The following is a 25,643-nucleotide window of genomic DNA, read 5'->3' as shown; positions in this document are numbered from 1 at the left end:
TGCTCTTCACTGCTTTTATTAGATTGCCAATAATAAGTCACATTTAAGATTCCGCAACAATAGTTACTGTAGGTCACTCTATAGTGATGCTCGATAATTAAACATCAGCAATGTTGAAACAATATTGCATTAAGGGCATGATGGAAGCTAAATCCCCATTTTAGTATCATTTCCTCTGATTGACTAGACCTGATACATTAATCTCAAGTGAGAAGAGTATGGGCTGTTTCTTCATGATACAAAATCAGTTTTAACTGAGGATAAACTGATTTCATTTATCCCAGCTGACTGGGTGAGAAATGCACCTTTGAACAGGTTGCCACTCCAACACTGGACTAACAGTGGGACAGTGCCACACCTACAACCAATTTCAGCATCTTGCCCAAAGACTTCAAGACACTGGAGAATCGGACACCACCTCAACCACAGCATACCAACGTTTTTGAATTCCACCACCATCCTGACCTCCAAAAACAACACTCCAAATATCTCAAATCAAGTCTTTAGTTAAAACATGGAGCTGCCTTTTTTGTAGAAATAAAAAAGCAAAAAAAACAAACGACCTTAGGCCAAAGATGATTTTATTTGACTACATGTTTTGAAATAAATTACATTAAATATGTGCCCCCTCTCTCCAGGATAAAAGAATTATAAAACTTAACTAGAAAAGCTTAAATAAGAGTTAATTTAGAAAAATCATTTTTACCCACTTCCCATTACAAAAACCGTTAAATGCTAATCCCATTTGGCAACTTAAGTCAAAACTTAACAGCATGTTAACAACTTACCAGTACCTCAAAATATTTTTCCTCACTTAATGTGAAACTTTATAACAGTCTTCATTGTAGTTCTTGTAATTTAAATTTGATTAGTTACCCAGCTACACATAATCTATATGACACTGCATCTTGTACCAAGTAGGATTAAACAAAACAAAAAAAGTAAAACAAATCTTTTGTTCTAAACAAGTTTAGTTTTCTGGCAGCCGTCTGTCAGTTCAATCACAATCTACAATTAATTCTTAAAGCATATTTGGTTTTGAAGTTGCCTTGTAGAGTTGTCTGTTACCTGTAGATTGTTTTACTTACATAATAAGTAATATAACTTCATTTGGTATCATCCTGATCTCCCACATAGCTGTCATTACTTACAGTTGCATGGAAGTCACATATATAAACTGTTCTTTCACTGGTACATGGAAAAGAAAAACTTTAAGCAATTTAAAGAAAGAAAATAGTATTTTTCTTTTCTAGATGATGAGATGTCAGGTCCACCCTGGTGAGGTAGCCACGGTTACCAAAAGGACAAGGGATTGTGTTGCACTGAGCTTGAACATTTGTAAATGTTTACTCGAGTGTGCTGAAATCATGATAAGTGTTCATGGATGACTCAGCTGTGACACAACAGCAACCTCATCCACGGGAAGCTCCAGTTCTTAAGACATTCTGCAAGTTCTGATTATCACCGGGCGTGCAAAGGTACAGTCCGTTTTTCCCAAAACAGATTTTTGTTGTTCTTTTTTTTAAACTTCCGTTCTCAGTCAAAAAATCGACACTGCATGTAGGTCTCGTCTGACGCAGAGTAGCCAAACTTCTGGTAAAAAGCCACGTTTTTGGGTGCACATTCAAGAGTGATTTTATAGCAATTCAGTTTTTTGCTGAGAAGAGTAAGAACCGAGACTAATCTGTTGGGATAAAGAAGAGAAGTGAAAAGTTTTAAAAGCAGAAATCACAAGATATAAACTATTCAAAATATAGAACTGTCTTTTGATATGTTGGGCAATATGTGAAATATTAAAGACAAGCCAAAGCCGTGTCTTGACTCACAGTTTGCCCAGCTGCTTCCCTCGGCACACATCGCTGACGACGACCTCCTCCACCCGGCCTCTCTACAAATAAATATGATTTTAATTTTCTAATTGTCAAGATTAATAAACATATATGTATCTCTACAATGTAAGCTGAGCTTTCCTAGTAAAGGAAATAAGAGCGCATTTTGATTTGATAAATTAAATAATTAATAACCAGTTTAATGACCATATACTGGGTTAATAATTAAATATTAGTGTTGTAATTACCACTACATTAATCAGTAACTTTTTTTACGTAACTGGTGATAAGGAAAACACAGGGAGAAAAAAACAAACAAACAGTTGTGTACTTGAATATACACAAATTTGTGTAGGGTATACTGTACTTTGGCACAGGAGTGGATGAATTTGTGTTCAGTGATCAGTGTTGCCGTGGCCACGATCTGACTCAGATTTGTATCCTCCACCACGATGACATAGTAATCTCCAGTCTTCTTCATGTGCTCAAAATTCTCTGTCAAAAAATAAACAAAATGTGTGTTTATGAATCATCACTCATACTTTAATTAGTTTGTTTTCTAGGATATTTCTTTAAATATATATGATCTGCTGTCTAAGACACAACAATAGTTGTGTTAAATTGAAAATTAGTCATTCACTGTTAACTGAGTGTCATTCAAAATGACACTCAGTTAACAGTTTATGTTCCAAACTTAATTATCTCACTTTTAGAATATTTATAAGACAAGTATGACTTACTAGTGAACTGCTCGGGTGTGACATCGCCTGTCTTGGTGAGCTGAGATAAAACCTTGAAAAATCCTGGAACGAAAAAGAATAAAGAGTTAGTGAAAATTTCTGAATTTTAACCCATCTCCTGGGAATTTCTGAGATGTTTCATATTATACCCCAAGAAAAAAAAAAGCATACTGGTGTGGTTTATGCTGTACAGACTCACCTCTGTTGAAATCTGCCATACAGAGTGGCCTCAGCACCAGGCCTTCCCCTGGATTGCATGGTGAGATTGGGGGAGAGAATGAGGCAGTGTTGCTGCTCCAGTCTAGCTCCCGAAGCAGAGAGGGCTCAAAAAGTGGAGTCTCGTCCAGCAGCATACCAAAATCTCTGAATGGAAAACATGCACAGAGAGATGAGTTCAGGGACACACACCCAAAGAAGTATGTGGGCAAGGCAGTACCCAACTTATTTGGCTAATGAATTGATACAAGTCATAAAAATCAGCCTGGACTGAAAGAGCGTGTGCTCTGGTCATACAGAACTTTGACCTGACAGTTTCACTTGTTAAAACGTTTCCTCAGGGTTCACGGGTATGCTTCGGAGGTTGACAAACCAGCTGACACACCCGCGTACAGATAATGATACGTTTCCTGATGATTCATGATCTGTTCTCCAGGACAGGACCCGGGGCCTGACCAGGATATGTAATATGAGAGGGCTTTACAGAGCAAGGGAAGAAGGTAACACTGTCGCTGTTGCTGATGGGAGTCACTCTGAGACTTTCTGCGACAGAGTTTCCTACTTCTACCACAGGCGTCCTAAATCTTGTTTCCATGGCAGCACCATAAAACATTACACTTTTACAAGCGTAATCGTTTCCCGGTTGAGCACGGCAAAGAAATGAGGGCAAACTGCCCATGTTCACTAAAACAAATTACAGTACAGCGACCACAATGCTTTAGCTAACTAATGTGACGTTAGCTAGCCAAACGAAACTTGGGTTATTGAAACATACTTTGCCAACTAACCCGGCAAAATACAGGCGTATGTAAACAGTGTTTCTCCTATACTGTTAAACGTCTACACGAGGCTACCTTCATGTAAGAAAACTTATACAGCCGAGTTAGTGTCGGAGCTGTATCCTCACATTTCATACCAAATGATAAATTTAGCGTTAGCTAAGCAGTTAGCCACCTGGCAGCTACTTACCAAGTAAAAGCCAACACAGCTAGAGATGGTCCCTCGGAATCCCCACAGTGAAATAACCTGCAATGGTCTTCTCTACTATAGTTTTGAATGAGGCTGCGCTACATCATTGAGCTGAACACTGTGGCTGCCTTCAGCATTCATTTCCGCTTGGCACTAGCCCTTGTGTATGACGTGGCAAAGATGCAGAGGCGCAACCAACTGACGTCAATTGATTAAAAGAAATCCAGATGCCAATAGTTTTCCACAATACATCATGCATCCATGCTTTGTGATGGGCTTGTATACTCTCATGAGAGTTTTGTACAGAAATACAGTTGTTTTCTGTCAAAAGGAGCACAAAAAACATACTGATGTGGTTTATGCTGTACATGTACTGCCCACTGGCAATACGTTTACCAGCTGTAGTTCAGATCCATGTGACTGCATCGCCGCACTCTAAGAACAATAATGAGCTAAATTAAAATGGATGAAACAAGCTCTTGATGGCAGAAGTATTTTTAACTCTTCCCTATACTGCCAGTATGTGTTGTTTAATACAACTGAAGCACTGTTACTCATAATTATACATAAATATTATCCAGTAAGCTACCGTTGTGATCAGAAGTTAACATGTAATCATTATAGATATCTGACCATTCTTTCCGGCAGAATTGGAAAAAAATGTTTATTTAAATGGGTTGATCACCTGGCACAGACCTGGCTTTTAAGTGTGGTCTACAAGTTTTCAGTAGGATTGAGGTCAGTGCTTTGGGAAGGCCATTCCAGAAAGTTGGTGCTAGCCTGCTTTATCTGTTCCAAAACCAGTTTTGATGTGTGCTTGTCATTGTTATCCAAGTTTCAACCATCTTGCTGTTGATTTCAGGTGAAGCTGATCATTCTGGAGGTAGTCATTATTCCATCCACTTTTTACAACCACTGTACCACTTCCACTGATAGCAAAACAGACCAATTAAAGAAAACCTTTCTCTATTTAACAATCTCAACCTCACTTGTTGAACTTGGGAATTGAAAGGTTAGGCTGCACTATTAGGACTGGAGGTTTACATCTGCAAAGTAAAGCCAGAAATCCACGTTGTCTCAATAAACAGAAGAAAAAGAAAACCCAGTAAACAAAGGATACAAACCATCATTTGTTAAAAAGCTGTAGAAGCTGTTTATTGAGTCTTTTATATTAACATATTTTACAAAAACTAGATTTACAGAAATTATCCATAACTGAACCATCTTGATTTAGGCACAAAAATACCAGAAAGCTCAGTCCAAAAGAAAATATTTAAATTCTGATTCCATAGTTAATGATTATGAAAGGTAATCCATGCATAGGAAAATATATCATGGATTTTAAAAGTTGCTAAGTAACTGAATGAAAACCAAACTGTCCAGTTTTAGGTTGGTTTTTTTTTTTTGCTTTTTTTTTTAATTTATTTAAACATGTTGAATAATTAAAATCTTTAAACTAAAATCCTATGCTGTATCTTATTACAACACTCAAAACAAAAAGTCTGAGCAATAAAATGAGCACACAAAGATAACAACACTTCAGTTTTAGTGGAAGTTTGTGGGCTGTTCTTTGGGATAAAGTTGAAGAAAACATAATCACTTTTATAGATGCATGCATATCTCACCCCAAACTGCCTTTTTTCATTGTAATGATAGAATTCAAACACACTTCATCATTATATCTGTCGATATGCATCAACCAGCTAGATTCAGTGAAATATACCAATACCCAAAAAGCCTCTACGGCTACGTTCAGTTTGCACAGCTGTACATTTTCCAAAAAAAAAAAAATTAAAACCAGCAGGTGATTATGTTCCCCCACTAGTGTAATTTCTTAACTAGTATTCAATGTAAATAGACAAAAGGCCAATCAAATAAAAAACCCGAAAAGTTTATTCATGAAGATTCTCAGTCATTCAGGTCGCAGAATATTTAAACAAGGAGAAAACCAGTTATTTGCTAAGAACTTCATTGGTTTTGCTACATATGCAAGAGGCAACACTATTTCTAGCAAAAGAAGAAAGGGTTCACCGATAAAACTGACGAAGCCTCTTGAATTGGTGGCAAAACAAGCAAGTTAAAATGCACCACAGAAACTCCATCTGTTGCAGACTTGACAATTTTTGCCTTTCTCAACAGATAAAGATGACCGACACACCCATTAATCAACAGAATAAGATATTTTTACCGCGCAGAGGTTCCTGTAGGAAAGACACCACATGTAACACTCATTGATCATAATGTAATACATCCCTATTTTCTGCATATGCATCGCAAAGGGACCGGTTTTGGGGAAAAAAAAAAAAAAAAAAAAATTTACAGGCCCATTTCCCCATCTTGTTAAATAACAAAATGCAAACAGGTGATATTACACACTAAATAGAAAACAACCCATGCGGGTGAAAAGAAGAAAAAAATAAACAACTTTGTTTGCAGCATTTTTTTCTGATAGAAACATTCATATTTGACAGAAAGGCTGAACAATACTAAAGTGACATTCTCTTGCGCCTATGTAAGAAATAAGAATGTGTTATTTTGCCTACACTTAATTCACAGTTGAAACTCAAAATAACACACAGACACATCAGATGAGTTCCTCCATCCAGAATACAGAATTTTCTGCCATGGGCTTAATATGTGAAAGGAAAACCAAGGCCCATATAACAGCTTTATCTACCAATGACACCTTCAAACCCTTCTCATAAACATCTTCTTGTAATAGTCTTCTGAACGCAAAGCATGCTCGTTTTTTGACAGCCAGTCTGAATCATGACAGCTGCTGACTGTCTATTGAAGCTGGTGGTTGCATTGTGTGGCACATGTATAGAGGGCAATTGCAACCTTGCACCAATCAATATATAGATCATATTCCAAATACTAGGCTGAATTCAGTGATACAGAGGCTATTTACAATAGTCTCACCCTTTTAGGCAGCCTCAAAACCGCTCCACGGCCATGTCTGCAATGGTTTAATTTTTTTGTGTGTTTTGTTTTATAGGTGATGACCACTGACTACACCAAATGGGGGAAAGTTGAAATAGCTCTTGTCAGTGCCTCTTAGGGTAACAATGTACTACACCCTTCTGCTGAAGCCAGAATCAGGGCGCAGGGTCCTGTAGGTTTTGTAGACGTCTCTCTGCAGCTGCCGCCATGGTTCTACGTCTCAGCACAGTTGAGTCCAATTCTGGGCCATCCTCCTCCTCCTCCAGTCCAGGCAAATCTTCATCCTGATCCTCCGAATTTTTGTTCAGATATTTCCTACAGGGATGCAGAAACAATGTAAGGATACAACAACAAGAACTGAAAACCCAAAAGAACGGGGAGGAAACAGAACCAGTAATCCTTACTATTAGTTATCACAGTGTTTCTCCTAGAATTAGATACTTTTAAAAAAATAATAATAATTTACCACAAATGGTAAGGTCCACAACTGCAAATATATGAGTTCTTAGGGGGTTTTGGGTTTGTTTTTTTAAAAACACAGAAATAAGTCAATACTACATTTCCAGTGCCAGAAAGTCAATTCTGTTTATCTGGATATAGTGTTTTCAGTGATTTTATTGCCCCACAACTTGACTTGGACTGCAGCTTGCAATTGTAGCCCTTGGTCTGCTTTGTAGGATGACAGTGTGCAACAGTGAGCTAAAGCTCCATTTCCATAAGAACTAGCACCACACCTGCTACACTAAGTCAACTAAAACAGAGGAGATTAAAGACTAGGGCTGCCAGGATTAGTCGACTAGTCACGATTACGTCGACGACTAATTTTATAGTCGACGCGTCGTTTGAAGCTTTGTAGGATCCCAAAAGACGAAGGAATAAGTAGTAGGATTTAAGAGTGTAATAACGGACTGAAACAGAAGATGGCAGCACTGCATGTACAAGGATGCCAGCTGCCGTTAAACTTCGAAGAAGAAGAAGCAGTCTCCGATATCGTAGCCGTGTCCAAATTCAGGAACCGCATCCTCCTGTGCCCGCATTTGTAGGCCAATTACGTTACAGTGACACGACGAAGACTGTCCAAATTTGAAGACTGACAAATGCGGCCGATAAACGCGCCCTTCATTTCCCCAGATTTGAAGGATGGGTCTGATGTATACTTCGTGGCCCAACCTATCCCAGAATTCATAGCGCAGTCCTACTCAGTTTCCAACAATGGCAGCAGCTAGTTAGTTTTAATATTACTCTTATTATTCTTTCTGCGTCACAAAATAAACGTTTAACATATTTTCAGGCGAGAATGTAGCTGTGTAAATTTCAAATATCTGCTTGGTTTATCAAGACACCACATATTTTCAAAAGCGCGCTGATGTTTTCGGAGACGTCTGTTACCCACTAGCTCGATTGCTAGCCGGGGTTCAAGGCTCACTAGAGCCGGTGAGAACACCGGACTCCCAGCAAATTGTTTTCAAACCCACCGCCTTCTTTTGCTACTCAGGTTAAACATGATATACAAGTCACTTAGATAACTTAAAAATGTTATTGTTTGGCTTTTTTCAGCATTTTATTTGTTCCTGAGTAAATGGGTTTGGCTGAGATTAAAGTTATAGTTTTTACACAGCTGAATAAACGTCAAGCAGACAACTGATGTGTGAAGTGTGAGATGCTCTTGAATATACTCTGGTGTCCTGTTATATTTTAGATAGCAAGGAGCAGAAGGCTGAGTTTATTAAACTCCACCGAAACAATCTGCAAATTTCATTAAAATTTAATAAACTATCATCTTGTCTTTATTTTTAGTTAGCACATACCTTAGACACTTAAAGCTGTAAGCTAATGATAGTTATATAAGAGCAGATGCATGCTGGTGCAATAAGCTGTACGCTTTACGTCCAACGGATGCATGATCTGATTAGTCGACTAATCGCAAAAATAATCGGTGACTAGTCAACTATCAAAATAATCATCAAAGGAGCTTGCAAAGAAAAGCGTCTGGACTTCTTTAAGTTACTTGAAGACGTTTCACCTCTCATCCGAGAAGCTTCTTCAGTTCTAAGGTCAAATGGTGGAGAGTCCCAGATATAAACCTAGTGGGAGTGACCCCCCACAGAGGGACAAAAGGACCCCCTGATGATCCTCTAATCGTCTGAGCCAAGGTGTGAAACTGGGTGTGGGTCCCAATCAGCCAGAGTTTCGGGTGAGCTCATTGTGAAACCTGGCGCCACCTTATCGGGACTCTCCACCATTTGACTTCTCGGATGAGAGGTGAAACGTCTTCAAGTAACTTAAAGAAGTCCAGACGCTTTTCTTTGCAAGCTCCTTTGACTACGATGACCTGGATGACTGAGAACCTTCACAGACATATCAAAATAATCGTTTGTGGCAGCCCTATTAAAGACACCATAAAAATACACCTGTGATTAGACGGCCAGCAAACAATCGACAGCTGCAGCACAAAACAGTGGTTTAAGAGCCTATCTGGGGAAGCAGTTGAATGAACTGACTGTCACCACAATGGCAAAGCAGCCAAGCTGTAGGAAGGGAAACTTAAATTTTTCTAAATTTAGACTTAGAAAGTGACATTTTAACATCCAATTTATTCCATCTTGGTTGAAAGAGTGATATAAACTCATCTCAAAACCCAGTATTAAACAGGCACAGAAGTAAAATGACATAGACAGCAGTATAGATAAGCTCTGAAATAATCGGTTATACACTTGATACTGCAGAAGAGATCCTTTATACCCATTCAGAAGCGAGATTGAGAGGCTGTTCTAATAAAGGGTGGAGAAAACTGATCAAAATGTAAAACAAGTGTTTTGCATGTGAGGGAAGAAACATGAGCAGTCTGTTTAAACATGTGTGACAGCTTGAATGTGTTACATACAAGTGTAAAGATGAACAGTTTGACTGCCTAACCTGGAACACAGTTAATTAAATTATAAGAACTTGAGTTAAAGACTAAATATAGTCAACCACATACACAAAAACATTTTGAATATAAAATGTGGAAAACTCAAATTTGTAGAGGAACAACCTGCGTGCTTGCTGAAGCATCTCTTCTTTCCTCTGCTTTAACATCTTCTGCCTCTCCTCTGCAGACTTAGAGAAGCGGCCTCCTCTAACCTCCAAGTTGTCAGATTCACCCTGCTCAGCTGCTCCACTGGGCCCAGGCTGCTCATCTGGTGCAGGATTAACCTGTAAAGGGGCTCGCTCTATGGCCTAAGAGAGGACGACAAACATAATTTTGAGTTATTAATTTTAAGAAACACACAAAACAAACTAACAAGGAAAACTAAGAGCAAGGCATGTCTGCAGAAATCCAATGATAAATAAAAACTGCACTTAACATTTAACCCCAAGATGACTGACCTGCGTAGGGAAAGGCACCTGGATACGTCCCTCCAGGATGTTGTCAGTAGTAACTTCCACAGAGCGGGTCAACTGTAAGTCTTGTAGTACCAGGTAGGAGGGCACCTGAGGAAACATCTCTTGAATCTGATGGGCCTGATGAGCACAAGTACATAAAAAGCAGAGTGAGATGGGGAACACTGGTATAAGTTACAGTATATGTTACATTAAATTTAGTTGTTTTTAAGCCCAAGCAATATTTGAAGTCATAGACACTGACTAAGACATGGAGTGAAGGCTGCAATAATAAGGCGGCAGCAGGGATTTTATGTAAATAAAGTTGTTATAGCCCTAGCAGGGCCTCGTGTGAAATTGACCTCGTGTGGGTGTGTCCTGGCATCTCTCCTGCCTTAGGTGCCACCCTTTTTGTACAGCTGACTCTAAACAGCATTAAGAGTACGATGAGGTGAGAGAAAGGTGAGCTCTCGTGCCGGAGATCCTTTTTCTTTTTTAACTTCTCAGTTTGGTGATCAACTCCTGGGTTTTGTTGTTTTCCTTCTTTAAAAGACTATTTCAGCATCTGTCCCTCTCTGTTAGTTTAATTACTAATAGAAACATTAATGAAACCTTTAATTTAACAATGCTGCTTTCCCGTCTCCTTTTTTCAACCCGGAAACCTTTTGTTACTTTGCCCACATCCCCTGGACTTTTTAGGAGAATGTAACAAAAGTTTTAAGATCATCAGCCGTCTAAAAAGATCTTACAAGTTTAAATATTAGCCTCAACTTGCAGTCTGTGTATCCTTTCTCTTAAAGACAACAGATTTCAGTAAACTCGAACTCACCATAGCCATAAGCTGGGAGTTATTTGCTTGAGCAATGCCCAAGATGTTAGTAGTATGCATTACTTCTACTGAGAAACTGGGCAGCCAGCTGGCGATACGAGATCCTGTAAGACAAATGCATGGATTTTTAATTTTAGCTGTGACACAGAGCCCATCAGTTTTAGGTCACGTATCCAGCACCCTTACCATCAAAGTGGAAGAAGTGATTGTGTTGGTTGATATGTGGTCTGGCATCTGGGGGGGCTCCAACTGGGCCAATGTTGTCCTCCAAACCCCCACCCTGCTGCGGGCTTCTTGCTTGGCCCCCATCCCCATTAATATTAAGGGATTTCCGACATGTGGGACACGACGTGTCCTGCTCAAGCCATGAGCGCAAACAAGAGCTGAAGAAACACATATACATACCCTAAGTAAGTCGCCAGTCTGAAAACTTGACATGTATCTTAGGGGTCAGGACAAATTTTCTACAGCTAGGCTCTATGCAGGGCATCTTACTGAAGCTCAGAATGTATATCAGAGCTCACAGCAATAAACATTCAAACAAGCAAACTCTACTACAAAAGCTAAGAACTGCTGTGCAGTCTAGTTTACACTTCTCTATGTAAATCTTTTAAGGATTTTGGGAACTACCCTAACGGAAGCTTCAGCCTTTAAATCCTGCTAAATCCAGGATGCCGATATTCTCCTTGGCTCTTTTAGCATTGTTATTTAGGTACATAACACAAATGTTTTCTCAGGACAAATTCAATTTTACTTCATGTGCTGGACAACAAAAAGCATTGCATAACTTCATGTTTGATAAAATAACACAACTCCAAAAATGCCCCTTTCAGTAAGTATAAAAAGTATATTCTGTAGACGTTTGCCTGAGCCATAGCATAGTTGTTGTTTTTTTTATTGTTTTTTAAATCCAAAACCATAACAATATCCCTAATAATTTTCCAGACATTAGAAAGTAAAGCAACTTAAGCCTGAAATCTCTCAAGTGGAATTTCCACTCAACTGTGTCAGTATAGGCCACATACTGACAAGTACTATTTCTAGGGTATAGCACCTCAAAGCAAAGGCAGATAATCCCAACTATAAGCAGTAAAAGTAAAATTATTTACTTGTGGAAGAGATGACCGCAGGGCAGTTTGCGTGCTGTAAGCATGGCATCCCAGCAGATGGCACAATCATCATCATTGGCTGCCAGCTCCTCTGCAGTAGCAACAGCAAATCTGCAGAGTTTATAGTATATGCAACTATTAAGTAAACAAGTAATGATTAGCAAAAGACTGAAAGCACACACGCGCACACACACACCTTGTCTCCATGTTATTGATGACACGCAGGTAGTTCTTATGTCGGCGGACACGGCGCTGCACCTCATGGAAGAGATATCGCAGCTGCATGAAGATAACCAAGCTTGCCATGGACAGCCAGATATTCCCGAAAAGCTAATAAGTGAAATGTGCACACAAAGGTGAAAGATTAGTGGATCAGAAAGTCACACTGGGACAGGAAGTGTTCAAAACATGACAGCCATACACTCAGTCATACTGCATCTTACCAGCATATGGATATGGTGCATTAGGTCAAGAAACAGCATGGCCAGCTCCATTATGAAGTCTGTGTAGTAGACATATGTCCCCTTACTCTCCCAAGTCCCTGGATGGTTCAAATCCCAGAGATGAATTGAGTATCTGGAAGAGTAAGACACAGCTCTTTCAGTTCATGAAATGCTGGTGACTTTTAGAAGATCGGTGGAGGCAAAATACTGCAATAAATTAAATGTGCAACAATATACTGTATGTGGTACAATAATGCCAAAAAGACTGAAATTCAAGGTTGAGACAGAACTGTTTTGAGTAACAAAGAAAGAAGAGTTATGATACGGTTCTGATTTCATCATAAGATGTATTTAGTTAAGTGAGTGAAAGTAATCAAAAGCTCAAAAACAAAACTTGCAAAGGTATAAAGAAACATCTTTAAAGGGAAGTCACCATAAACATTATTTTTCCATGCACCAAACAACTGTACTGCAACAGACAGCTGTTACCAGCCAAGGGAGTCAGTACTGTATCCAGTACTGATCCAGGACCTTGGCCCATCAGAGTTGGTGGTAGTTCAATATTAGGAACCCTCTCAAAGACAAAGAAGCCTTTCATAATAGAGCCAATGGAACCAGAGGAAAACAAACAGTTTTATGTGCTAAGATTATCCCAGATTCCAAATTTGCACAGGCTGTCATCCATGCTGCAGTGTGTCTATGAGGCTGCACAGAGACTTACCGCATGATGACATGTCCAGTGCGCACAGTCACCAGCAGACACTGAGGAAAAAAGTAAATGTGAAAATGATGCAACTGTTATGCTCTGCTTTCTACACAGACATTACAGTCTAAAAGAGATAGTTTAAACTCTCATTTACACTAAACTCGGTGGTTTTGTTCACTCACAGACAAACTCTTATTTACTCAACATTGTTGACAGCTTTTACAGCAAATAAGATTATTTTTTTTCCCATTCACAAAAGTGCAGCTGCAAATTGAAAACACTGATTATGCTTCTGCTTCTTCAGGAAACATATACATGAGCCAGAATGCACAACACCAGCAAGAAGGAACCCACAAATGAAAAAGTACTCTTATAATTCTGTGGTGGTGAATCAGAGTCACATTTTAATTGGTTTCTAAGTTCATCAAAGAACTGCATTGATACTGAAAAATGTAAAAACAATTTTGTCCTCTGGAGGGATATCATCTACAAAGCATGAGCACCTATTTCACTAAGTAATTACATGAAAATTAAGGTATTTTTCACTTTAACTGCTGCAATTATTCTCAACCAATCCTGGGTTGAACAAGAATACAAAGCAAATGCATGCTGAGAAGTGTAGTTAGCAAATGTGTATAAATAAATACCTGCACCTAAACAAAAGCTTAAATGACATTAAAAAAAATAAAAAAATAAATCCATAATCATATGTGCAAAGTGTGGCCAAAACTTTCCCACAGCTTGGCTCCAAGTTCTCACCTCTGCTGCCATGAAGGAGAGCGTGTGCATGCCATGAGAAGCTCCCAGGAGGCCGCAGACCACAGCCAGGCCACAACAGTCCAGAAGCAGGGAGACCAGCAGACAGAGCACACGCACATGGCTGTTCATAGGTGTGGATGGGGAGAAAGACAGCTGTGGGGGGGGAAACAAAGGTAAATGAGTATGCTGTGCTTCTTAATTTTTTCTTCTTATGTCCTAAGATTTCTTTTCAGTGTTTATGCAGGTTAAAGATCATTTCCTCAGGATGGCCTTTGAATCCCACCGCAATACATTTTGTGAAACTTTGTTACCAAAAAGACCCAGCTATAAATTAATTTAGTGGATATGAGTAGACAAAGGAAGTATAACAATGATTTGTCAAACAGTGGAACATTTCACTTAGATGCTCATGAAACATGCTGTTGAAAGAGAGTTCATGTTTTTCACCACTGGCTACAGACAAGAGTTTTAAGAGGCTCAGTAAGACACTCAATTTTTACTGCGACATACTGAGAGAAAATCCTGCATGTACTCTTCTAAATATTACACAACCCTTTTCTATCAATAAAAACGCCTCTCACACAACCACTAAATATCTAAGCATTAGCACAACTAAACTTCTAGCAAAGTGTAAATAACAAAAGATTTGCACATTATTATAGATTATAACTAAGGTGAAAAATATAAAAACCAGCTGCTCGGTATCACAAAGACCACAAGGTTTCCAAGCTAAACCTTCAGCACTACAACCTGCATTTCTTATCTTCACCCCAAAGCAAGAAACCACAGTGACAGGAAGACAGAAACGGGAAACAGCTGGGCAAATAATGGACTACCTCCAACTAAATTTACAGTTAAAGTTGAAAGACGGAAACAAAAACAGCAAGAGGAACACAATCACATCAAAACGAAATGTTTACAATATGGCAGGTTGAAATAACCTTCTAGTATACTAAGGCAGCCAGCATTACATTACGTCTAACTTTGAATGTCTAACTGACATTCAAAACAACTTAAACCTTGTTTTAAATGTCAGCACTTATAAGGTATTTAAATGTGACATTTTGTTTTCCCCACCATACAGAACACAGTCTGATAGAGAGATGTTAGCGTAGTAACTGAAACAGTAGTCACAGTCAACCTCCCAGTATAAAAAGCTATTAATAGATCCCAAGCTGAAAAGAGTACAGTTACACTGTGTCTACTGAGGGAAAGCACACTTTTTAAATAAGCATTTATAGAAAGTGTACAGAAGTATTGCTCAGGTGGATAAATGGCTTAGTGTTTAATATTCAGAAACAGTTAGGCAGGAAGAGAATTAGATTTGCCAAGCTTTGCTGTGGCAGATTTCTATTTATTACATACATACTGAATTACAAAATAGACTGGCACCAGTACCCATGTTCAAGTGCAGAATTAATATCTAATATAGAAAATCTAAATCTTTTAATAAAATTTAAAAAAAAAACACCACACACAAAACAAAATGAGGGTAGACGACAAAAAACTGTGTTCCTTTAAAGCACAGAAACAAAAAAATCTCCTGTATATATACACTTTTGCAATTAAGCTCATGATCCATGAGCTTGCCTAACGCCACACTGACCATTTCCTATGATCCAAATAGGAGGGTAATATGGTAAGGACATTGATATACTGTTTCTAACTGATATTTCTTAAGTAACATGTGACTCCTTTTGTAACAAGCAAGAGTTCAAAGAGCTGTGCCGATATCTGGTAAAGAACAAGTAAGGTATATCACCCATAATTACTCTGAGTGATGCACTACTCTCCGATAAGCCACTGAAATGAAATCTATGAAATCTACACAACTACAACATTGTTAGCTAATGTAGTTTACTCTAACTGTGATCAGATAATCACTGACTTTCTCAGCCCTTGATTCTCATAAATCTAGCTGTTCTCAAGTCTGGCTTCCAACAAATATGAAAAAAGGAACACCACAATTAAGATAATACTATTATTATGCTGCACCCCATGTAAAGAGGAAACTTGCATTTTTAATGATCCAGGGCCCCCTTTTCTTTTACACTGGTTTAAGTCTCCTCAAGTGCCCAAAATCCCCGATCCCCACTAGGTTACAGAAGGTTTAGTTATACTCCATTGAAAAAACAAACAGAAAACTTTGGAAACAGCTTGGCTCAAGGAGTCAAATGCCATAAAACAGAAAGAACCACAGACAATAAATGCAACGTGAGTCTAGTCATATTTGTCTAAAGTGATGCTTAGATTTGATTTTATTTATTTATTTAAATATACTTTTATATACTTACATATTCAAAGCGATCCTTGCAGAGCTGAACCATTAAGTGGAGAAAAACGAGTGCAGAGAACCACAGACACCACATGACCACCTCCTCCACTGTCTGGACGTTCAGTACACCAAAAATGAAGATGAACTTGTAGAAAATGAAGTTCCAGAATTTATCTTTCAGGTGCTGATGAACCATAAAAAAACAAAAGAGGAGACATGAAATGAGATGAGTGACCATTTGCTTCCTGTTTGAAAGAAGTAAAAACAGCTGTAACAACACAGACTTACCTGCTTCTCACTGACTCTGAGTGGGCCGAACACCACATACTGAATCATTTTAGCAATTAACATCAAAGAGCAGCAGAATGTGTTCACTAACACCTGTAGGTGTGCAGATAATAAGGTCACCATTAGTTTTTGTATGAACTTCATAATCACTTCACACATTGCACTAAAATACTCACCCACACAAAGAGACTGTCTGTGACAAGATACCACAGGACAGTTGTTGCCAGTTCTGTGTTACTAATATCATTCTTTAGAAGTTCACGCTCCACCTCGGAGGGAGGCTGTGCCTCATCCGTTTCCAAGGCCCCAAATCCCGGGTCAGTTACTGTGGTGTAGGCACTGAAGATGCTACCAGCAAGCAAAGCCACACTCAGTGCTGTGTAGGTCTGCAGGCTGGGCCAAGGAAACCTCTCCAAAAACAGCAGAGGCATTGCAATCGCAAGCTACGAGTCAACTTCTCAGCTTGTTAAAATGGTGTCAGTCCAACAACCTGTGAAGGCAGTAGGGACGTTAGGCCAACTTTACGGGACAAAGAGTAAATATTACGCAAATAGAGCAAAGACAGGAGGCGATAGCAGCCATTTCGGCAACGCACGAATTTTGTGCTTTAACAACTTGGACACAAAGTGCAAATGTATCTTTTTAATTTTTAAAAAGTTAGTCTCTCCCCCCCCCCCCAAAAAAAATAATATACGTTTACTAAACATTTTGGCTTTTTGGCTAACCCACACTCAGCCGCCAAGCAGTGCTAACTTCCTTTTAGCAATAATTACTACCGTGTTTATTTAAGTGGAATATTAATTAAATTAGTCAAAGTAAGTAAAAATGGCTTATCATCATCAACGAGCAACACCTTTACGGAACAAACGGGAGTTCACTCACATAACATTAGTTACTTATCTGGCTAATGTTACCTAACACTTAGCCTAGTGGTTAGCTAATGCTAGCCACCGTTAACAACCATCAAACGCTAGACTTGTATTAAATGGTCACTTACAGTTTGTCACAGATTTAAATAGACACAATATCCGGCTTTCCCTGTTGCAGTCAGTGTTGAACTTTTAGTCCTGTGGCACTGGGAACACGATACTTGACAACATCGTCATGTTTATTTCACCGAGCAGACAGCTGGCTGAAAGCTGAAGCAAGGCTTCCCGTCTGCGCAGCGTAACAGCGTCATCACGACAACTTTAAAGTAAAGGGTCATTACAAAATAAATATCTTCATTCAGCGGCTTAATTTAACAAATAACTCGTTCCCCCGTGATTACGAAAAATGTTTTTATATATTTTGCTTTATTCTTTTGATTATATTCTGGAAAAATAAATCAGTGTGTAAGCTGTGGGAGTTTCCAGAACACGCAAGAATAGAAGTTATTTCTTGGGATTGGGTGTATTTTTGGTGCAAACAACAAAAATAGAAACGACTTCACCTCTAGGCTAGTGTTTATAGTACAATTGTTTTTACATTTGAAACCATTTTGTTGTACTTTCAAACTGCTTTTAGTGTGTACACACGCTAAGACACTTTATTGCACTGCAATGTTATACTTATCCCCTTAATATCCTGTAATTTTTTTTATTGTTTTTCTTCTTTGTTTTCTTTCTTAAAAATATATTTAGTATGAAATTTTTAAATATTTTAGTTGTTATTTGAAAGTTAAATGTATGCTTATTGTTAGTTATTGGACTTCAGATTCGTCTTACCGCATTAAGACATTTGTTTTATCATATTTTATTCACATACTTAACTGTATACCTTTCTACATATTTAATCTGTTTGTTTTTAGTGGCTGCAATAAAAAAAAATCTAAATTGAAGATAAATTAAGCATTTATCTTACCTTTGTTTTCTGCGTTGTGTATATCAAAACACTAACCTCACATTAACCTTGCATTTTTCAAGGTGTTTTGTGCAATATCGGTAATGTCCACAAAGAAAAAAGATTAAACTATATTTAGTATAGTTTTCCTTGAAATTGCGGCACTGAAGCTATATGCTTAGATCTGTTTTGTTGTTGTTTGAAGGTAATATAAGGTGATAACGTTTTCAGGAATTTCATTTGGCATAAAGTAAATTCGTTAAAAGTATTTATAATTTTAAAAAAAAAGAGATTTCTTTTAGTTGTACAATTAAAGGGAAATATTTATACCTAAAGTGTTTGAATGTATTTGTTACGATAAAAGAAATTAGTTCCTCTGACTTTGGGTGATACTTACACTACCGCCCAAAGTCCACTGGAGGTCACTGTTTCTTCACTGAATTATATTAAGACAGATAAATACGCTTAGATAATGTCATCGTTCAGAAATTTACCATACATGTTCTTTTACATAAATTGTGTAACTAGTTAAAGTTTCCTCAAATAAATCTGATAAAAGAAGTGGGGTTACTGATTATTGATTATGTAACCAAATAAGTCCCTGCAACAGCAGAATTTAAAAAGGCAATTTATCATATGTCACCCAAGTCACGCAAGTCCACATATGTCAGCTCCACCACAGTTTTATACCGCATGGGCCAAAAGGAAAGACAGGTTTAACATGATATTATTGCCTAATCAGTTGTAGAACTAATACAGCACAGTACAGGTGCTGTAACACTGTTATTATGATCCGCTTGAGGAATTAGCTTCACTATGACTGTCAAAAAAAACTTTTCAGTTGTGTAATGGCCTGACTTTAAACCCTGTTTCCGTTTACAGTGAACCTGTTACGAGAAATGATTTGACCTCACACGTGTGATTAGTTTCAGTTCATGAGTTTAACATTTCTGCCAAACTAACTACAGTTTGATAAAAATTTATTTATCAAATTTGCTCAGTTTTTGTCATTACAAATTTAGCAATAAGTGACATCTTCGGGTATATTTTTCTAATTATGTATCTACAGGTTTTAATTATTGCCTTCGGAAGACATACATACACAAAGAGAGATGTGTAACATTTCCATAGTTTAAAGGCAGTTTAAAGACAGTTTATGAGGGCACAGCATTGGGGATCAAGTAATCTAGTTAATCTAATATATCCCACCCACTAACAGATGCTATGATGAAGCTATAATCAGTTGTCATACTCTTATCCCAGATTGCTGTATGGTTCACTTTATGTGTATTCATCACTCGTCCTCATTTCTTAGAAGGCTGACAAATCTTTTCTGATTTACTAAAGTTAAAGTTGATGGTCTCACCTCATTTTTTACACATTAGGCCACTCTTTTTCTAATAATCGTCTATCACATGGCAGACTTGTAATGCTTGTGTAAAAGTGTAATAGATATATAATCATCTAAAAGAGGATAAGAATTTCATTTATTCACATCTGCTTTGACATCCATATTTTAGCTATAGCCAATGATTGAACAAAAATCTAAAAAGCAAACAAACTGCAACAATCAGTGTTGATTTTCTGTGAAACTCACTTTGAAATTACACTTAAAGTGTGTCAGATAAAAATGATGTTCACACATCCAGCATTAACTTAAAAGAAGTGCCATAACAAAATGATAAATCTGCCGCCTATGTTAAGGTGGAACTGACACTTTTCTAAAAGTAAACTTAAAACTAAAAAACCACGGGGTAAGAAAACAGAACTGGTTTTTGTTGTTGTAGATGACTGTGTGATAAGATTCTTAAGTACTCAATAATATCCCTTTCCTGTAAGGTGTCCCTCCTGTTAGGGAGAGAATTATGGAAATTATGACAAGTACAACATGTTGTCACATATCCCTTAAAGGGTTGTGCAAACATTTTAGTTTCTGTTCAATTTAACTATAAGAGGAAATGAATCCTGCTTTTACAGCACTTATTTTGCTCTTGATGCCGAAATCACTTCGAGCACATCAAATTGCAGCATGAACCATTCAGTTGAGTTGTCTCTTTCAGAGGAGTTTGATGGCAGCACAGCAGTGGCGTGTGTGATCCTCGGTTTGTCCTTCCTGGTTGGAGCTCCTGGGAACGTGCTGGTGATCTGGACCATCCTGAGACACGTCAAGCAGCGCTCCCATACTGTGGTGATCATTCTGCACTTGGCTGTTGCAGACCTGCTGGTTCTCATCACCCTGCCTCTATGGATCTACTCTCTAGTTCACACTTGGGTGTTTGGAGCAGTATTGTGCAAGACCTTAGTGTACACTGTGACTGTGTGCATGTTCAGCAGCATCTTCTTGATCACTGTTATGAGCGTGGAGCGCTTTCTTGCCATCTGTCATCCATTTCTGATGATGCGCTGGAAGACAAAAAGCAATATAAAAATATATCTTGTACTTTTGTGGCTGCTTGCTTTCCTTCTAGGAGTGCCTGCCTTAACACAGAATCTGGAAAACACTGATGGAAATGTGCAATGTTTCACCAGGGAATTAAACTCTGACACCAACACAATTATCATCCTTTGCCTAGAAACCTTGTTGGTCTTTATAGTTCCTTTCATTGTTCTAAGTATCTGCTACTGTCTAGTAGCTGCACAGATCAAGAAGATGAGTTTCAATTCAAAAGAGAAATCCATGGTTCTCATCCATTCTGTAGTGATTGCTTTCACAGTGTGCTGGTTGCCTTACCACGTTATCAACATTATTGATCTGATTTGTATCTTAAGCTGGCCAGACACTGACGACGACTGTGTATCAAAGCCTATCATCTTCATAGTTGGTGCCCTGGTTTTCATCAGTAGTTCGGTAAATCCTGTGTTATATGCCTTCTTTGCAAAGAACTTACAAGGGAGTCTGGAAGAGTCCCGACTAGTGAGGCTATTTAAGGAAATAGCCACTAACACAAACAAAGTGAGGGAGCTGGCAGTGCAACAGCAGACAGACCAGAGGGCAGCAAGTACACAAGAAGAGCTGCTATCTGACTGTGTGTGTCAAAGACTGTGATGATGGTAAAATGTGACACTTGTCAATTAACATTAATCACGAAGGATTAAATGAAAATGTACTCATATTATTGCCATGTGTTGTACTCCTCCATTGTTTTTTACGTATATATTTTTTTTAATTCATGTAATGCAGTCAAAATACATAACTTTGAACTTGTGTTTTGAGAAATGTCTGTGATAAGTATTTTTTTTATTCTTAAACATTTGATATTGTCCATTATTGTGTAAGGTGTTCTGTTTGTTATCCTACCTGAAAAAATAAAAAGTGCTACTGAAAACTGCTCCAAATGTCATTTTAACTGCTGTGACTGCTGTATCGTTCTATCAAACTTAAATGTAATGCACAATTTCTTCACTATTTCTGCCAAATAACTTCAAAACTATCTAGCTAACTTTCAAAACTAACATTTTAACTACTGATTTTATCTATTGTTCTGATTTTATCTGTTTTGATTTTATATACTGTTTTGTTTGTTTGTTTGTTTGTTAATTAGTTAGTTAGTTAGTTTGCTTGTTTTAATCAATTTTAAATCATGCTTTTTATTTGTTTTTGTTTCTAATGTCTCTGTAAAGCACTTTGAATCACCTTGTTGTTGAATTGTGCTATACAAATAAACTTGCCTTGCCTTGCCAAATACTGAAACAAAGCCATTAATTCCTGTCAACCATATGTATCGTCTTTTGAAAAAGTGTAGTGTCTGAACATGTTTGTAAGTAAATTATATTTCCACGTGTGCCATCATCCTTCATCATATTTTCCTAGCAAGCTGATGAATATTTCTTGGTTCACTGAAATGAAAGCTAAGGAATATCTCTGTTGTTTAAATATTACGTAATACCTTTTCCAGTGATGCTGCATGCCATGTAAAGACCTGCAAATGAAACAATAAACAAAAATACACAGCATAGAATCCATTTTAATTTTACTTTTACAATTCCTTAGTGACAAAGATAGAATGTTTTTGGAAATTATTCATAATCTGCTAGTTTTTGTATGTGCTATTGTTTCTCTAAGTCGAAGACAGTGGTTCTCAAACTGTGGGTAAGACAGCTAGGTTTAAAAAAATGAAGTGAAAGTAACATAAAAAAAACAAAAGTCAGGGAAAATACACAGCAGAAGAGCTTTTTGTTGCTTTGTGTGACTTTTAATCGAGTCATTTTCTATTTTAATCTTGTTTTCATCGTTGAGGTTTTAACAAAAAAAAAGTAAGGTGTGGAGTGTGAACTTTTTTCGGTTTCTGAATGTGAACTTTTGTTTTGGCCTATGATGTAGCAACAAAGCAGAACAAAAATCTAAGAACCACGGGGGTGGTGAAACAGAAACGTTTATCAAAGTTTCAAAAGCTAAAGTAATTTTTGTGTGCAGAGTTGTTCCCTTGATACAGCAAAGTCAATCATTTATTAATTATTCATCCATTTACAAATTAATATCATATCAGTTTGTTTAAAAGTATTTGATAAACACATTTCTACATTTTTTTTTTTTTAAACTAAACTGCAACCTGAAGTTATGGACTTCTGGCACATGCATGAGTCATCTCTGCTTAAAAAGCCCTGTTAGGAAACTCTTTTCCTGAGCTTTCCACACAGCTTTAAAGGGGAAGTGATGACTTAGAGTAATCTGTTTTTCTTTTCATGCAGACACCACAGTCAGCACATCGACTTGCACCATGAACAACACATACCAGCTGTCTTCTCAAGAGGAAATGGCCCCTTCAGAGTTTGATGGTGGGACAGTGGTGTCGTGTGTGATCCTTGGTTTGTCCTTCCTGGCTGGAGCTCCTGGGAACCTGCTGGTGATCTGGACCATCCTGAGACATGTTGAAAAGCGCTCTCACACAGTGGTGATTATTCTACACCTGGCTGTTGCGGACCTGCTTGTCCTCATCACCCTGCCTCTGTGGATCTACTCTCTGGCCCACTCCTGGATATTTGGGGTGGTATCTTGCAAAGCCATGGTGTTCATGATCAACACGTGTATGTACAGCAGCGTTTTCCTCATCACCCTCATGAGCGTGGAGCGTTTTGTGGCTGTGCGATATCCCTTTGCTTCAGCTCACTGGAAGAGGAAACAAGCTCTAAATAAAGTACTGCTGGTTCTGTGGATTGCAGCACTCTTGTTCAGCATACCTGTCATCCCAACTCAGATTGTTGACAAAGATTCTGGTAAGGATAGCTGCCTGTACCGTGAATATACTTCGGTGACCCAGGAACTGGTGTGTGTCTTGTTAGAGACACTGGTTGGCTACATAATACCCTTCTCCATCCTTGTGGTCTGCTATGGCTGCCTCTGCAGCCGGATTACTCGGATGACTCTCAAATCCAAACGCAAGTCCACCATCCTGATCGCCAATGTCGTGGTTGCATTTGGCATTTGCTGGACACCTCATCACATAGGAAATATCCTCTCGCTGATCATCCTGGGAACTGAAAACTCCTACAAGGATGTAGCAGAACATTTGGAAAACGTGAGGACCACTATGGTTTTTGTCACTGGAGCCATGGCCTTTATCAGCAGCACAGTTAACCCCATCCTCTACATGTTTGCAGCTCGCTCCTTCAGGAGCTCCCTCCGTGACACGGGCATCCAGAAGCTCTTCCGCCACATCTCGAGCACCTCCCCAGGTGAGGGCAACAGGGAGGTGTCCTATGTGTCCAAGAGACCCAGCAATCAGACCAGCACCTCTCATGTGCTATCTGAGTCAAAAGATCAAATAGGTGTGTTGATGACAATGTGTGAAAACAATCCATCTGGGCAGTGAAATTGAACAATGTCTGTTTGGTCTGTGTAGATACTCCTGTGTACTCAGTATTCTTTTTCTGAATAAAATAAATGTTGAAACACTGATGTTTATTTGTATGAAATTGCAACAAAAAATAACAAGTATATCTGTGCTACACTTGCCTAACTTAATAAATTACCAATTTTGCATGTTTGTATTGTGAATATATTTATAGAAATGCTATACGTTTTGTACTAAATGTCCATAATGACATGGGCCAAATAACCAATAAAAAATTCCTTATGTAAATAATGTCTCAGTTTTGTAAAATACAGTTTGTTTCAATTACTTTGTTGATTCCATCAAAGAGAAAATTAATAAATAAGTTCAAACCGCCTGTAAGTGTGGGATTATGATTAGACAAAGCACAGTGGTTGTTATTTCCTGTTATTGCATCTTTCATTTATTTATTTATATGACCACAAGGAGAACTTCATCAGAGATCTGTCTGGCTGCTTTAATATAAGGATTTGAACATTTGTAACCTTTTTGCCTCATTCTGTAACATTTCTGATAAACTTTTAATCTGATAATATTTTATAAAGGTGTTCTTTTTTCAGCCATGGCAGATTAAAATTGACCTAATAGTCTACTTCAGACAATAGTCATGCTTTCAACTTCCTCTCGATGAGTAGATTGCCAAATGAAGACTAGCATGTTTCCTTTGCTAAGCAGCAAAAAAGCGGAATTGTGCCCTGATGTTTGTCACATTTGCACATGTTGGGAGTGACAGAGTTCAACGTCCAGTTATTCACAGACATTTTTAAAGGCGCACATATTAACAAATTAGTCGTGTTAGTTGTAGTATTTTACGTTTATCTGTCCCCACAGCTACACAGCAATAGTTTTGATTAATTTATCGGCCAGAAGATGGCAGTGGTTGCTCTGTACATTTGTACTTAAGGGGTGGCTGTTGTTCAAGAAGTAGGGCAGGTCACCTGCTAATCAGAAGGTTGGTGGTTTGAGCCCCGTCTGCTCCTGTTTGCATGCCAAACATCATTGGGCAAGATACTAACCCCAAGTTGCTCTCCAGATGGATGCTTTCTGATACATCCATACGTGTGTGAATGTTAGATATAGAGGACTTACATAGGCAAAAGCAAAGGAATGAGGTGCTTGTATGATTGGGTGAATGAGGCAAGTTGTATAAAAGCACGTTGAGTGCTCAGTTACAGTGTTCATGATATGAATCTGTTGTGGGAACAGGAACCAAGCTTTTCCATTCTTTCTCCACTTTAGAAATACACATCTACAGAGTTTATTCATGATTTAGCCCCCACAAGTCTTAATCTCAGCCATATACAGTGAATTCTGTGAATTAAGTCACTTAGCTTGTAAAACATCATATTTTGGCAAAGTCATTGAACAAACGCACCACAAAAACCTTCAATTATAGATGTGATTTCATTGTTTTAAGCCACACAGCTGGAAGAACTGCCATTCCAGTCTAATAATTTTCCTGTCTGTTTAAATATGAGATGAACAAGATCTGATGTGAGAGCATTCACATTTCACTTAATTG

The 25,643-nt window shown here is 38.2% G+C and overlaps 4 protein-coding genes across 4 annotated transcripts; 2 read left to right on the top strand and 2 right to left on the bottom strand.

The window, feature by feature from the left end:
* Positions 1–736: 736 nt before the first annotated feature.
* gnpnat1 (glucosamine-phosphate N-acetyltransferase 1) lies at positions 737–3,915 on the bottom strand. The gene is made up of 6 exons (XM_085390389.1): positions 3,755–3,915; positions 2,769–2,932; positions 2,570–2,632; positions 2,197–2,324; positions 1,827–1,888; positions 737–1,684 (listed from the first exon to the last, which is right to left on the bottom strand). The coding sequence occupies exons 2-6, from the start codon at positions 2,920–2,922 to the stop codon at positions 1,537–1,539; spliced, it is 555 nt and encodes a 184-aa protein (XP_085246515.1). The 5' UTR covers positions 2,923–2,932; positions 3,755–3,915; the 3' UTR covers positions 737–1,536.
* Positions 3,916–5,148: 1,233 nt separating this feature from the next.
* On the bottom strand, positions 5,149–17,648 carry LOC146678423 (E3 ubiquitin-protein ligase AMFR-like). Its single transcript, XM_085390090.1, has 14 exons — positions 17,467–17,648; positions 16,646–16,959; positions 16,470–16,562; positions 16,201–16,365; positions 13,907–14,059; positions 13,163–13,203; positions 12,442–12,574; positions 12,195–12,328; positions 11,999–12,109; positions 11,076–11,272; positions 10,890–10,993; positions 10,067–10,201; positions 9,732–9,916; positions 5,149–7,012 (listed from the first exon to the last, which is right to left on the bottom strand). Exons 2-14 carry the CDS (start codon positions 16,898–16,900, stop codon positions 6,853–6,855), a joined length of 1,866 nt encoding a protein of 621 aa, XP_085246216.1. The 5' UTR covers positions 16,901–16,959; positions 17,467–17,648; the 3' UTR covers positions 5,149–6,852.
* A 1,914-nt stretch (positions 17,649–19,562) lies between these two features.
* On the top strand, positions 19,563–21,955 carry LOC146678422 (leukotriene B4 receptor 1-like). Its single transcript, XM_085389990.1, has one exon. It carries the CDS (start codon positions 20,320–20,322, stop codon positions 21,334–21,336), a length of 1,017 nt encoding a protein of 338 aa, XP_085246116.1. The 5' UTR covers positions 19,563–20,319; the 3' UTR covers positions 21,337–21,955.
* Positions 21,956–23,000: 1,045 nt separating this feature from the next.
* On the top strand, positions 23,001–24,513 carry LOC146678421 (leukotriene B4 receptor 1). Its single transcript, XM_085410958.1, has one exon. It carries the CDS (start codon positions 23,009–23,011, stop codon positions 24,098–24,100), a length of 1,092 nt encoding a protein of 363 aa, XP_085267084.1. The 5' UTR covers positions 23,001–23,008; the 3' UTR covers positions 24,101–24,513.
* Positions 24,514–25,643: the final 1,130 nt, after the last annotated feature.

This window comes from Rhamphochromis longiceps, linkage group LG1, assembly GCF_057381845.1.
Source record: "Rhamphochromis longiceps isolate RC_006_pf linkage group LG1, R_longiceps_female_GT1.1, whole genome shotgun sequence".
Taxonomy (NCBI): Eukaryota; Metazoa; Chordata; class Actinopteri; order Cichliformes; family Cichlidae; genus Rhamphochromis; species Rhamphochromis longiceps.
The sequence above is the reverse complement of the archived record's forward strand: the minus strand, read 5'-3'. Positions and strand labels throughout refer to the sequence as shown.

What these genes read in the sequence shown, in the direction of transcription:
- gnpnat1 (XM_085390389.1), bottom strand. Translation starts at nt 2,922, where the DNA reads ATGCTGCTGGACGAGACTCCACTTTTTGAGCCCTCTCTGCTTCGGGAG. An exon ending in TATGGCAGATTTCAACAGAG is followed by an intron (nt 2,633 to 2,768) that starts GTGAGTCTGTAC and finishes TTTTCGTTCCAG; the next exon opens with GATTTTTCAAGGTTTTATCT. An exon ending in GGGAAGCAGCTGGGCAAACT is followed by an intron (nt 1,685 to 1,826) that starts GTGAGTCAAGAC and finishes TTATCCCAACAG; the next exon opens with ATTAGTCTCGGTTCTTACTC.
- LOC146678423 (XM_085390090.1), bottom strand. Translation starts at nt 16,900, where the DNA reads ATGCCTCTGCTGTTTTTGGAGAGGTTTCCTTGGCCCAGCCTGCAGACC. An exon ending in TCTCCTTCATGGCAGCAGAG is followed by an intron (nt 13,204 to 13,906) that starts GTGAGAACTTGG and finishes TTTTTTCCTCAG; the next exon opens with TGTCTGCTGGTGACTGTGCG. An exon ending in TGCGGTCATCTCTTCCACAA is followed by an intron (nt 11,273 to 11,998) that starts GTAAATAATTTT and finishes GTGTTTCTTCAG; the next exon opens with CTCTTGTTTGCGCTCATGGC.
- LOC146678422 (XM_085389990.1), top strand. Translation starts at nt 20,320, where the DNA reads ATGAACCATTCAGTTGAGTTGTCTCTTTCAGAGGAGTTTGATGGCAGC.
- LOC146678421 (XM_085410958.1), top strand. Translation starts at nt 23,009, where the DNA reads ATGAACAACACATACCAGCTGTCTTCTCAAGAGGAAATGGCCCCTTCA.